Genomic DNA, 14,490 nt, shown 5'->3' with positions numbered 1-14,490 from the left:
TAGACCTGCCTACAGTTCCTTCTCCATGACTTTCCTCCAGCTGACCTTGTATGTTAGAGTTCTGGACCCTTTCTGCAGCCTTGTCACTTGAACTGTTATTACACAAGGACTAGAGACTTAGCTCTGTGTTTCTCTGATGAACAGTAGTGGCAAGAAGAATGCTTTTCAGTATGACATATATTTGTATGAACCTTGTAATAAAAACCTGTGTTTCTAGTATACATTGGAAGTGCCAGTAATTCCAACCTATGTTCCTAGTGTAACCTTGGGAGTGCCAGTAACTCCACCCTATATTCCCTGTGTAACCTTGGGAGTGTCAGTGACTGTGGCTCCATCCTATGTTCCAAGTGTAACCTGGAGACTAACTTTAACTCTAACCTATGTTCCAGGTGTAATCTTAGGAGTGCCAGTGACTCCAACCTACATTCCGAGTGTAACCTTGGCAGTGCCAGTGACTCCAACCTATGTTCCGGGTGTAACCCTAGGAGTGCCAGTGACTCCAACATAAGTTCTGAGTGTAACTTTGGGAGTGCCAGGGATGCCAACCTATGTTCCTAGTGTAACCTTGAGAGTGCCAATAACTTCAACCTTTGTTGCAAGTGTAACCTTGGGAGTGCCAGTGACTGCAACCTATGTTCTGAGAGTAAGCTTGGGAGTGCCAGTAACTCCAATCCATGTTTTGAGTTTATCCTGGGAGTGTCAGAGGCTCCAACCAGTATTTCGAGTTCTTCCTCTAGAGTCACAGAGATTCCACTCTGTGAACTTTGTCATCCTGCTCTCATACAGTGATTTTGAAGGTCTGTAAGTGTATATCATTGAAGGTAATGCATTATCAGTGTATGTAGAGGTCTGCTAGAGTATTAATAGTAATTGCCTCTTCTGTATGTTCCCAGTGTAATGCATCTTCACACAGCCGGAGGTTCTGGTCCACTGCACATCTACCTTCGAAAACACAGAAGGTCTCAGAAGCGACACATCCTGTTAAGCAATGTTGCACCATCGTTGTGCAGACCCAATCCTGCAAGTCTCTCTTTTCTTATTTTGTCCCAACCCCACTTCTCCCTGGAACAGTGCGTGGCCTGATCACAACCGCGGAGATGACACTGGAGCTCTCAGGACTGTGCCAGATCCAGGAACGGGACTCCTGGGAATGTAAGCAATGTGAGGAAATCACTATTAACATAGAAGTGAGAAAGGACTTAGAAGCCTAAAATTCTGCAACTGAGCTTCCAAAACTCCTAAATACCGCATTTCAACATGAAGAAAATTGTCAAAAAATCCCTTGCCTCACATTTTGGTATCTGGCTTAGCACCTGCCATATACCTGCAAGCGATGGGAGGAATACAATAAAAACAGGAGCACAATGGAAAACAGTCATAAGATATGGAGATGAGATCCAGACAGCGGTGGACACCAACCCTGAGAAATTAATTAAACAGAAATGCTCTAAAAGACTGAGTGGGAATATGAAAACAATCAGAAAAAAGAAACAAGTTTACCAGGTTGGGAGTAGGCATGCGAGTAATGTTAACTACGCCAGAGGATTCTGAGCAATTTCTGTAAATCTGTGTTACCTTTGTGACACGAAATTACCAATATTAACAAAATACACCCAATCATGAAATTAAGAGTAATTGCCGGAAAAAAACATATCGCAAGTGGACATTTAGTGAGCATGAGGGGCTTCTCACGCTGCTGTTGCATTTAGCTCTGTTAGTGCAAAATGCATCATCGTGTCTGTTTTGGATGCAAAGATGCATTGTGCGCTAAAAAGCTAGCACTAAGTGCCAGAAGTAAGTGGGGGAGAATTCTACCCCAAGTGCACATTTATCCAGCACTAAAAGTTGCTCACATTTGCTCCTCAGGTTCTGTTGCATTTAAAGCAATTTCTTAGTGTCCACTTTGGATGCAAGAGGGCATTTTTGCGTTAAGAAAATAGAGCTAAATGCAGAATTACTCTTCTTGCATAATTCAATGTAATTTTACAGTATTTGTAGGTAATTCCACATGATTACGCTGCACAGAACTACAGAGTTACGCCCACCTCTATTTCGGACATGGGAGCTTCTGGATAAGCATTTACTGTAACTGTTCATTTAGGAAGCTCAGAATATTTAGAACATACTTCTTAGTGCTGTACTGGGTGTTTCTAACCGGACTGATATTCAAGGTGGGGTCATCGAGAACCTAATCTACCCAAAGGTGGAGATTTGGCCTGGTAATCACTTCTGTCTATGTTTACCTGTCAAGGAATATTTCTTTCTATCATTCACTAGTTGTAAAAGAGGTCAAAAGAAGATTCATACTGTACATTCAACTGAATTGTAGCTTTTGGGGACTAATTTGGAAACAAAAATCACATTTTGCAGGGCTAGACATACTTCAGTTCTTTCAAGTAAACTGAACAACTCTAATGTTTTTTCTGGAATATGTCAACAAATGTCATAGAATAACAAAGTGCTTTAATTACATGTCAGGTGCCACTTTCCAGCTCACTCTGTTTTGTGGGCACAGTACCTAGAAGCAACCACCAATTACTCCATAAGCAAAGCAAAAGATCCTATTGATTCTTGAGATGGGGTGAGATGTATGGCAGTCTTATGCTGTGGTGGAAGAGTTTCCATTCCTTCAGCAAATCAGGAAGCTCTTCAGTTGACATGGAACCGGGGTGCTGTACTTTAAATAATATTTACAAATCACCCAAACAACTACATCAGTTAAATGGGCACAGTTTCACATTAAGTGGGAAACCCCTTACGTAGATAGGTTGGACTTCCAGTACCTAAATTAACTATTGCTAAATTGCTGTAGGATTTCCTTATTTTGCACTTTAATGTCATATTTATATCCTGTCTAAATAACATGACTATCCGGAAGAGGTGATATGAACACGTTCACCAGACACAGAGTGCCTTGTCAGCTCAAAAAAGATTCTCAGTCACTGTAGTGCAGGGATGAGCCACTCCACTTTACAGCCCCAGTTTTTAAGGGGTTGATTAAGCCATACTAAACACAAAGGAATCACCCATTTTCTCTGTTTTGTAAAGCAGCTGAGACTCCATTGGGAGAAAATAGACTAGAGTACTTTGGGAAAATCCACAGAGAATCAAAAGATTTTGGCTATGTTTTCTAGATTGCCATACTGCACAAAAAAGATTGCTGTTTAATCGGAAGAGATAAAACAAAATGCAATTCATTCAATTTCGTAAAGGGAAAAGACTTTTGGGATGTATCCCAACTTAAGTCAGGAGTTTTGAGAATGCAACTAACCTGGCAGTGAATCAAATTTATCACAGTTTGGATGCTGCGCCTGTCTGATAAACCTCGCAATCTGACACATAAAAGCAAGTTTCAAATGTGCTAGCGATAATAACATGCCCGTTGTCCATGCTCACTTGATGCTGTTGCACCGAACACACAAGGACAATTTCATGACAGTTCTAAATGATGTTAAATAGTAGCCTTGTAGGTGAGGTGGTGACAATTCCTTCACTTTCTCACAGGAAATGGAGGGTACAGATATTACAACTTGAAGGAGGACCAATTGCTCACACACAAAATGTGAAAAACAATTGTCACAATCCACATTTAGTAAGAAAATTGTCTTTAAAAACTTCAGGCAAGTTCCAGTACCTTTGGAAGATGATATTCAAAATGTCTGCAGATCCACAATGGAGAAATCATGGTCAGGACAACATTAGCAGCTCGAGGGCCGTGGAAGGGGCAGAGCAGGGAGGCACGGGAGAGGGGGAGGCGGGAGGGAATAAACATTTAATTTAATTAAAAAAAATAAAAAACACTTACCTCCTCCACCGCCGCTCCTCTGTCTCTCAATGCTCCTCTGCAGGCACAGGCTCCCAGCCTGCCCTGCACAAATCCTGACGCTGCACAGAGCAGCATCAGGATTGGCTGGGAGGGACCAGCCAGGGTGCTCCCAAGCAGACTGGGAGCCTGTGCAGGCTCTCTCAAGCCCAGCAACTGTGTTATTGGGCTGGAGAGAACCTACAGCTCATGCTCCCTTGAGCCAGAAAGCTGACAAGCTTTGGAGATGCACATATATGCCTGTGAGTGGTACTGTGACCTGAAAGGAATTTGGCAGCATTTCCAGTAACCTCAGATACATTTCCTTTTCTCTCTACTACTTCTGTTCCCTGCGGATAAAGGGATAAACCCAGAAGCATGCGTCTAGAGATATACAGCAATGTTTGCTCCAACTTTGGTGAAAAACTACAGCTAATGTTGAAGTAAGCACTAATTGTGAAATGCATTTACCAGGATGCAAAGGGGCTGTTAGAAATTGGGATCTCTATTTGGCAGAGGTATACACCCTTGTCCAAGTAGGGACCACAATCCTAGTCAAGGTAAGTCACAACACAATCCAAATTATCCTGTGCTCCCCTTCTGGTAGTTTGGCACAGAGAAGGCAGCTTAACTTAGAAGACAATGTGTAAAGTATTTGTGCAATAACTCATACAGTAACACAGTGAAAACACCACAAAAATACACCACACAGGTTTAGAAAAATAGATACTATTTATCTGAATAAAATAAGATAAAAACAACAGAAATCCAATATGCACAAGTTGAGATATCACTTTTTAAAGGCTTAAAAGAGTCTCAATCCTCGCGAATCAGTCGTTGTATTGCTGTAACACACAGTACCTGGGATGCGTCTAAAATAACGATGCACGGGGGCCACGGAGGGGTAGATGTGTTGAAAAATAAGGTGCTGCGTCAGATTTTCCAGCGTGGCACAGATGATGCGTCATTTCTTTCCATGCTGGAAGGTGATGCGTTGATTTGCAGGAGTCCAGCCTTGGTTCCACACTGCAATGCAGGGATATTTTGATGCCCAGGAATGATGCGTTGAAAATCTTTAACATGCTGGTAAGAAGAGGCAGGCGCTGCATCAATCTAGTAGATGATGCAGCAAATTATCAGCTGCGAGGCAGGTGCTGCGAAGATTTCTGCAGGCATTGCGTTGATTTTCCAACAAAGGGGGATTTTTTTTCTCTGGGGTGAAGTCTTTGTGGCCCTGAGACTTCAGAACAGGAGGCTAGCTCAATCCAAGCCCTTGGAAAGCATTTGTGGGGAAGGCAGAATCCTTCCAGCAGGCAGCAGGGCAACAAGCAGGGCAGCAATCCTTCTCAGCAAAGCAGTCCAGGCGAGTCCTTTGGGCAGCCAGGCAGTTCCACTGATGGAGTCCAGGTGTATATCTAGAAGTGTCTGATTTGATGGGGTCAGAGACCCAGTATATATATCAAAAAGTGCCTTTGAAGTGGGGGAAACTTCAAAGAGTTGTTTTGAAGTGCACAAGTTCCCCTGTCAGCCAAGTCCTGTCTGCCAGAATCCCTGTGGGGGGTTATCAGTCCTTTGTGTGAGGGTAGGCCACTGGCCTTTGAAGAGAAAGAGAGAGCCCCTCCACCCTTCCTGAACAGGGAGACTCATTCAGTATGAAGATGAATGCAGATGTGACTGAGTGTCCTGTGTTTTTGGCTGTCTGGGTGGAATGCTCAAGAGGAGCTGTCAACCAGCACAGACCGAACGTGGATTGGAGACAGGCTGTAAGGCACAGGTGGCAGTAGGTGCAGAGAAATGCCCACTTTCTAAAAGTGGCATTTCTAAAATAGTCATATTAAATCCAACTTCACCAATTAGCAGGATTTTCTATTATCATTTTGGTCCTACTGAACATCACATGGCTACCCCTTCCAGATCACAATCTATCACTTAAAAGTATATGAGGGCAGTTCTAATGCTAGCCTATGAGAGGAGCAGGCCTCACAGAAGTGGAAAACGAATTTGAGAGTTTTTCGATACCAGGACATGTAAAACACATGCATACATGTCCTGCCTTTTCTTACATAGCACCCTTCCCTGTGGGTTACCTAGGGCCTACCTTAGGGGTGGCTTATATGTAGAAAAAGTGGAGTTTAAGGCGTGGCAAGTAGTTTTAAAGGTCAAGTCAAAGTGGCAGTGAAACTGCACATACAGACCTTGAAATGGCAGGCCTGAGAAATGGTTATGGGGCAACTTATGTGCGTGGCACAACTAGTGCTGCAGGCCCACTAGTAGCATTTAATTTACAGTCCCTGGGAACCTGTAGTGCACTTTACTAGGGACGTACAAGTAAATTAAATATACCAATTGGGTATGACCCAATGTTACCATGTTTTAGGGCGAGACCACATGCACTTTAGCACTAGTAAGCAATGAAGGGTCCAGAGTCCTAAAGCCAACAAACATGAGGCCAAAAATATAGAAGGAGGAAGGCAAACCTTTTGGCATGACCCTTCAGTGAGGGTCATTTTCCAATGGGGGTGAAATGTGCTGGGATGTGAGGCAGTGGGCTCCCAAGCCCCCTCCTGTTTAAAAGGCTTCCTTGAGCCAGCATGCTGACGAGGTTTGGAGTTGCATCTCTGAGCCTCTGATTGGAACTGTGACCTGAGAGGAATTTGGCAGCATTTACAGCAACCCCAGATGAGTTCTCTTTGCTCTCTACTACTTATGATCCCTACTGGTGAAGTGGTCAACCCAGAAACACGCGTCTAGAGATATACAGCAATATCTGCACCAACTTTGGTGAAAAAACTACAGCTAATGTTGAAGTAAGCACTAATTGTGAACTGCATTTTCCATGATACAAAGGGGTGAAATATGTTGGTATGTGAGGTAGTGTGCTCCCAACACCCCTCCTGGTCTAAGGGGAATTTAAGGCTGAGGGATTCTTGTCAAGTTATGGCCCTGGTGTATAAAGCCATACACCATGCCATTTATCCATGTCTGTTTGTGGATAAATAGTGCTTTTTGAGGATTGTGGCTCTGCAATCCCCAGAACAGATTAGAGCACGTTACATAACATGTGTTTGGGTAAGCATCTCCAACCTTTCTAAAACTGTGGACTTTTAAATGCTTGGAATATAGGCTCTTTAGCGTCGCTCCATACAAAATCAAGCACTGGAAAAGGCAATAGGTCTTGCCATGCTGATGCAGTGGTTCATTATTGTTTATGGTTTTTTTATTACAAGCATATGCTATAAAAAGAAAAGGAAATATGCATGCAATTAAATGTTAAATTAAAAAAAATACATTCACTGAGGTGGCTGATTTACTTGTGATGTTAAAAAGAAGGCTTTTTATTTGGGCTGTCCATTTTACTATTCATTTTTGTAGAAGGTGACAAGAAGAAATCCTCACCAAGCCAATTACTCAAATTGCTTGCAGCTGCACTGTCACATAAACCCTATACAACAACGAAAACTGTAAATAAAGACCGGAAATAAATCATCATTAAACTGGCCATCTAAAGCGCAGGCAAAATGAATTAAATTTGCAAAAATTAAATTTAAAAAGGCACACTTTAAAAAGCTTTGTCACTACAAGAAAAAGGAAGTATTTTAAATGAAGGTGAACAGAATCCACAGTGATGTTAAGGGGGCTATGCTATATGCTGTGGGGGGTGGCAGCAAAATTTGAATGACAATTCAGTAGACCAATGGAAGAAGCTTGCTGACCAAAATCCTAGCTACGTATATTATGTATGATTTTTGTTTTTAAAACAATAGTCTGGGGAGAAAGCTAAAGCTTCTTCAAAGGACAGACTTAAATAGGTTCCTATGGTCTGGTGGGGTCTCCATGGTTCTTGGCCTTCATAGGTACAGAGGGGACTTACGCGGGTTAGTACTTGTGGGGAAGTCAGCCATCTGCCTATACAATCTCTGTTGCAATCTTCTGCTTATAGATCACAGCTCTCCTGTGGTCCCTGGACAGCAAAGAGCTGCATGGAAGTATTATTTATGCAGGCTGGGACTCCCCTTTGCACTCGTATGCCTAGCTACCTTCTAACAAGTTAGATCTGTTCCCCATAGTCAGTCTAGACAGAGAGGATAGTTGCGGGATGTAATTGGATGACTTCATCCCATCATTTGTTCATGATAAACTGCGGGACTAGATGCCAAGACCAAACTACAAGTAGTTCTATTCTCGGTTGCGGTGGGGAATGGTGGGCACAGTATTTATAATGGGGTTTCACATGCTCTCAACTGTGTCACACAAAACCGCATTAATCACACTACAGAAATTGTCTAGTGACTATGAATTACTAATGCTGTCACTCATGAAGCTAAAACATCACACCTGGAGCCCAGTGCCCTCAGGGCAGTAATTAGTGAAGAGGCCCAGAATATGCATTCCTCGTTAAAAGAATTATCACTGCTCACTCCCACCTGTACTGCAGTGCTCATGTGAACATACCGAATAACAAATTGATACACCCGTGCCCTAGGGGCACATAGCCCAGACGAAACACAGTGGAGCTAATTAGCCTTCAGAGGATTGTGTACCCTGAAATGGAACCTAATACTTTCTACGGAAAACCTACCTATTTCGTTATTGAGCAAAAATAAAAACTCCTTACTGTGTGAAAGTGCAATCAGGTGTCGAGGTACAATTCAGTGAGAAAACAGACATACTGAGATGGAAGCAGGTGTTCTCCCATTCCGTAAAGACAACCCCTCCTGATTTACCACCCTTATACTACACGCCTCCTCTTTGGTTCTTCCCCTTCATCCCTTATTATCTAGACTTCAAAGGGCACATACTTTCTCATATTTCTTACACACAAGTATCCCACTCCCTTCTCCTCATTGCACGCATTTCTTTGCCCTTGGCTTTATATAAGGAGGAAGTTTAGTCATATAAAAGCAAGGCAGCTTTTAGTTGACTTGCGAAAGTTTGTAGTCAGACAAAATCTATGAAGAGAGGCCTCATGGACTTGGATCAGGCTCAGCTATGACAAGTGGAGGGAAACTTCCATTTTCAATGACAACTTGGACTGGTGCTTCTTTTCTGTATCCCCAGAAGGTTCAACTCCAGAGTCACTTTGATAAGATTTGAAGCAACAAGAACACATCTTGGAAAATATTTTACTGATATTTACCTAGAAGAATAATTACATCTCTACAGTCGCTCATGTGTGAAAGAGTGAGATTTTGGTGGGTGAAATTTACCAAGGTGATCAAGTGACAACTAGTGACATGGTAAAAAGAGCTCTTTTTTCCATAGGCTTGCAAGATATTAGCCTTAGGCCCCATTCAATGACACTACTAACAGCAGTGCAGCGCTTCTCCTGGCACTGCACTGCCAGCAACCTAGACTACCCCAGAACCTGGTGTTGAAAAAGAAATCAAGAGTTGAAAGCTCAATGGCAAGCAACTTGCAGGCTTAGCTTAGGCTGACAATTTATAAGTTACTTAAGCTTTTCTGATTTTTGTTCTGTTTATTCAAGCAAAACTGTTGTGTTTGATGGAGTTATTTAAATACCAACGCACATTGAAACGCCAAGAGACTCACTGTGGAGTAACTTTGGATAGCACGAGTGGGGCATAACAACGTTCAAGCACAGCACAAGTCTAGGTGGAAACCCGACAGCGCCCTTTGGGAGCCCAATTTAAAGAGAAATGTATCGTTTTGTCTACGCACTTAATGACATCTGGAAAACTAGAACGAAAGAACATGTATTTATCTAGAGCACAATGTGACAGTACTCCGGGCAGCCCTTATGTGGCGAGATAGTAGCCCACTGATTTAGGAAAAGCATTCTTGGTGTGTACAGCTCTGCTGAGAGCTTTGTGCTTTCACACTTGCTGGACACCTTTCTCATCATCGTTTTCTTGTTGGCCTGTTGCTTTTGCACTAAGGGTCTTTCTTGCTGCAGTGTGTATGTCTGACTACTGCTACGGGAAGGCTAAATGGCAGCCAGATGCATGATCTCACACTTCAGTGTGCCTATGTTGTTTGTGCTTCGGGTTAGGCACAGCACCAATGCTACATGCCCTGAGAAGCCTTAATTTACACAAATTCACGAAAACAGACTATTCTCCTCCATCCACTATGATCATCACAGCGAAAGATGTTCTGTGTTATCCTTCCATTAGATTTTATGGAAAAATAAAACCATATTTATTTTAATTATATTAACCAAGGGGTGATGGTGTGTGTACATTGGTTTTTTTATTACATTCAATGATATTGCTACATAAGCAAATAATGTTAATTTTATCTACAAGTTTGCATGCTATACCAAAAAAACTCCATAATATTCCTAGAACCCTGCAAGAAAATTTACATTGACTTAAAACTTCTGATTGCCAACTCTCCTTTTTATTTCGATTGACACTCTTGTTCATTTCCATACTCTGCATGCCACCTCTCTGAGCACAGCCTACACTAAGTCATGTGCATGTTTGCCTATTATCCCTACTGCTGTATCTCTGCAAATTGCTGACACCTCATTTAAAAGATCACAACTTCTCCTTTAAAAGTCATAACACTACAACACAACAATTCAGTAGCTCCTGTAGCTCATCTCTTAATACAATCAACCAATGCATAAATTCACACATCGCCCTGGCCCCCACTAGAGGTCACACCTAACTCCTATTAACTTAATCCACCACATAGGAACTACGAAAGAAAGAAGGAAAGAAAGAAAGAAAGAAAGAAAGAAAGAAAGAAAGAAAGAAAGAAAGAAAGAAAGAAAGAAAGAAAAAAAGAAAGAAAGGGAGAAAGAAAGAAAGGGAGAAAGAAAGAAAGAAAGAAAGAAAGAAAGAAAGAAAGAAAGAAAGAAAGAAAGAAAGAAAGAAAGAAAGAAAGAAAGAAAGAAAGAAAGACAGAAACCCTGAGTTCAAAAGCAGCACACACCCCTGGGTAAAGTGCTACAATACCTCTTCAGGAGTAGTAAGTGCTATATAAATGTAATTACAATACACCTAGCTCATACTAATACTAATTCCATAACATTCAACTGTAAGGCAGTACATTGTAGATCACACAAAATGCATAATAAATTCTTTATACTTCTTGACACTCTCACACTCACATAAGACAAAACTGCAATGGGTGATGTCCATCACCCAGTAATGTACCAGTCCACAGCAACAAACCACCCATCACCAAATGAACAGTCATGGCATAACTAAAGAGATCTACCATGTGCCATGCTAATCACAGGACTTTATTTCAGTCCACCACTGTGGGTACCAACTAGCTACATATTATGACCGCGTTTGACATCCCACAATGACAATCAGAGAAGGGATGACAGTAACAAAGTCCATCCCAGCAGATCTCTGCCCCGTGATTTTCTCCAAGCCATGCCTGCTCAGGACCATAAACTTAACACAAGATCAGTGCTTAATTTGTGCTTGTTGTTTCCGGTGCTGAGCACCGGCACTTATTTTTGAGGGCCGGGGCTCATTCTTCTGCCTCAAGCATTTGCTGCGAACAAAAGACACATATGGGAAAGACGGAGGAAGGAAAAAACGAAAAAGCATCACAAAGGGGGAAAGTAGAAAGCTGCTAGAGTGAGCTAAAGGGGCAGGGAGTGGCTGTAAATGGATTGAAGAAGCATGAGACGGCTTCAGGATTGCACCGCCTCAGTATTCCATGTTCACACATTTAATTGCAGCACCTTTTTATTTACAAATTAAGCACTGCACAAGATATCTCAGCGTAGATAACGCAGTGCAGTAACCGGCTAAGTGGAATAGGAAAATATGAAACACCATTAATGGACCTGCAGAGCTCAAAGCTGCTAGCGTACTGAAAACTATAAACTGCACACCAGTCTCTCACACTTATTTTGCCTTCAAACTGCTAAGTGCTGTGTCTTATTACATGATACCTGCACCTTGTGGTCAATATCCACAACATGGAAACACTTCCCACATAGAATCAGAACAAAAACATCCTTCCAATCACACATCCTACATGGGGTAGAATGCTACTCGTGTAGGCAAGCGCTTCAGTGCTCCACATAGAGGTAGTAAGTGCCATTTAAATGTTGCAATACAATACAACAAAGCAACTGATAATGAAGGGGATCAATAGTATACCTAGAAAATGTAAATAGCAAGTAAAACATTGAACATAAACAAAAAAAGTGGTAAGAGGATGTCCTGTCCTGTGAGTGTATATTCCATGAAAAGCAGCTATTGCAAATTTACTCTATGAAACTGTCTCCTTGACTCCTGTCCATATTTTTATGTAATACAGAAGGACGTTTTAGCTCTTCCTAGGTAGTCCATGCTGGTGCATAGTCCTGCAAGTAGTCAGCTCAACATTCATACCAGACGCCGCACACTCTACTACGAGTGTGCACTTCTACACTTACTGATTAGCGAAGTGCATGTGGCCTACTGTGCCTCACAGTGCCCCGAACACTCAAACAGGATCAGACACCTAGGAAATGATTTAGCTTCTGAAATATCAGTCAATTGTTTGCCCGGCCATTCATTGATCTCCAGCGAGAAAAAAAGAGAGTGCAACTTGCGGTGGAGTGTCACGATTAACCCCAATCTTTAAGTGACGACGTGAAATCAATTGAAACCCAACAGCCCAAGAAAGAGTGTTGTCACAGAATCTGCAGAGGTGTTCTATCATGCAGGCTTGCCGAGCCTACAAGGCCTTGGACGTGCCAGGGGCTGCCCAGCTTCTGTTGCACTTGATAAACCTCACGACAGCCCTTAACGAAGCCACAACAGACACCGCCTAACCGACCATGGCACAGGATTTTGCTTGCTGTAGACACAAAAGATTAAAAAATAAAAATATGTGATCTCTTGGAGAGGCTGCCATTAAGTCTTGGGGGCACTTAAAAGGGAGAGAAATCAAACTGAACAAGCATGCACCACCAGTGGCATAGGAAGGATGCCAAGGGCCCTGATATAGTGGAAAACCAACACCCTATCCCCATGCTGACTCGTAAAAAACATCCATAATTGGGGCACAGAGGGCACCCGACAACCCTGATCCCGGATGGGACAGCACCTACTGCACTATTGATCGGCATACCGCTGTTCACAACCTTACAATCACCAAAGAGGTCCCTGCTATAAATAGGGCTGGGAATCCCAGGAGCCTTACTGAATCCAGTATCACAAAAGAGCTGCGATTAAAGACTGCTATAAATAACACCAGCCAGCCCCCCTTCCACGTCTTCCTTTCTGCACATTGTGGACCTGCATAGTCTCAACTGTAGTGCACGCTTCTCACATCCAGCGTGGTCGGATACTCCTCGTGCAACGCTGGCATTGCGTACATACACACACACGGGTTTGTAAAACGCCATGTGTGCGTGCAGAGGGCTGAAACTAACCGAGAGCGCTGCATCAAATAAGGCACGTCTTTGAGGCTTACATCCTTCTGTCATGCAAGTCTTTGTGCACCTGCCATTATTATTATTATTTCTAAACAGACTGTAATGCCTCCCCTTCAAAGCTCAGGGGTACCCCCTCTCAAAACAATTTAGAGACTGAAACATCTGAGGATGATTCTCCAAGCACAGCCCGTGTACGGCTGCACCCATAACCATCACACACATTTCTGAGACTGGTACGGAAAAAACAGCTGAGTGCACTGTCACGAAAAGCAAAGAGACCCCGCTGTGCCCTTTCACGAGGTGCAATCATTCAGGGCCGTCCTCGCCCTAATACAATTCCAAAAGCCATAAACCTCATTCACTCATCCTTATGCAGTTGTAGACATCGCTTTTATGTGCCCAAAAATGGTGCAAACCGCAGCGCTAATGGAGCTGTCCACCCCCCGAGCAGTCATATTTTGTTGGAGATGCCTCTGACTGCAGGCACAGGACCAGCAAGCGTTTAACGGTTGGAAAAAGACAGGGCGCCCCGCGCAAGCAGTGGCGTGCCAATTTTGCTAAAGCATGATGCTCTGACATCAGCCTGATTCGTTATGTTGTCAAATCAAAATAACTTACCTATATGTGTCCAACTGTTTCCCCCAAACTATCTTTTTTTGTGTTGGTAATTTGTATGCGGAGCTCTTGTTTTGGGGGATGCTGGGGGAAGCTCGCTCCCCTGCCTGGCTGGGTGAATGGTACTGCCGCCGCAGAGAGGAGCCGAGTGCCTTTGTTGTGTGTCTGCCGCCGGCCCCCCTTGACTGGATGTGCCCAGCCGCTGCTGTTGCCGAGTCTGGGCTGCCGCTGCCTCCTTCTGCTGCTATTGCAGCGATTTGCATGCGCCCTGCCCTGACTGAAAGCCTGCTCTCCACACACCCAGCCTCGCGCCTCTTGCCTTCTCTGCGCTTGCTCCCTCGCTGATCATCCTCTCTGCCTGCCACCCCTCCCCCGCCCGGCACCCCTTTCCCTCACGACTCGTCTATGTAACTAATAGCTCTCCGCCTGAATCCTTGTAAATATCACTTTTTCTTTCGGGAAGGAGGGCCATTAGAGAATACTTTTGAGAGCAGGTGCGGGGCGCATCACTCTACGATTTTCGGAAATGCTCATTTGGTATACTCCATACTTAGCAGTATACACTGAGCTGCGTACGCTGTGTGCATTTTTATTCTAATAGTTACTCCGCATTGCACTTTATGCGGTGAAAGCGCTCCAGTAAATGTTGTCTAAACGTTGTCATTGTAAATGTAATGTATTTATATAGTGCTTACTTCACCTGTCGAGGTCGTGA

At 43.3% G+C, this 14,490-nt stretch overlaps 1 protein-coding gene across 2 annotated transcripts in view; it reads right to left on the bottom strand.

Moving 5' to 3' along the window:
- Positions 1 to 14,130, bottom strand: part of DCLK1 (doublecortin like kinase 1) — a 1,081,753-nt gene extending 1,067,623 nt beyond the window's left edge. For both annotated transcript variants that reach the window (XM_069205533.1, XM_069205532.1), the window contains exon 1: positions 13,779 to 14,130. In XM_069205533.1, coding sequence (XP_069061634.1) covers positions 13,779 to 14,038 — 260 coding nt within the window. In that variant the 5' untranslated portion in view covers positions 14,039 to 14,130. The remainder of the gene's footprint in view (positions 1 to 13,778) is intronic.
- Positions 14,131 to 14,490: the final 360 nt, after the last annotated feature.

Source organism: Pleurodeles waltl, chromosome 8, assembly GCF_031143425.1.
Source record: "Pleurodeles waltl isolate 20211129_DDA chromosome 8, aPleWal1.hap1.20221129, whole genome shotgun sequence".
NCBI classification, from domain to species: domain Eukaryota; kingdom Metazoa; phylum Chordata; class Amphibia; order Caudata; family Salamandridae; genus Pleurodeles; species Pleurodeles waltl.
The sequence above is the reverse complement of the archived record's forward strand: the minus strand, read 5'-3'. Positions and strand labels throughout refer to the sequence as shown.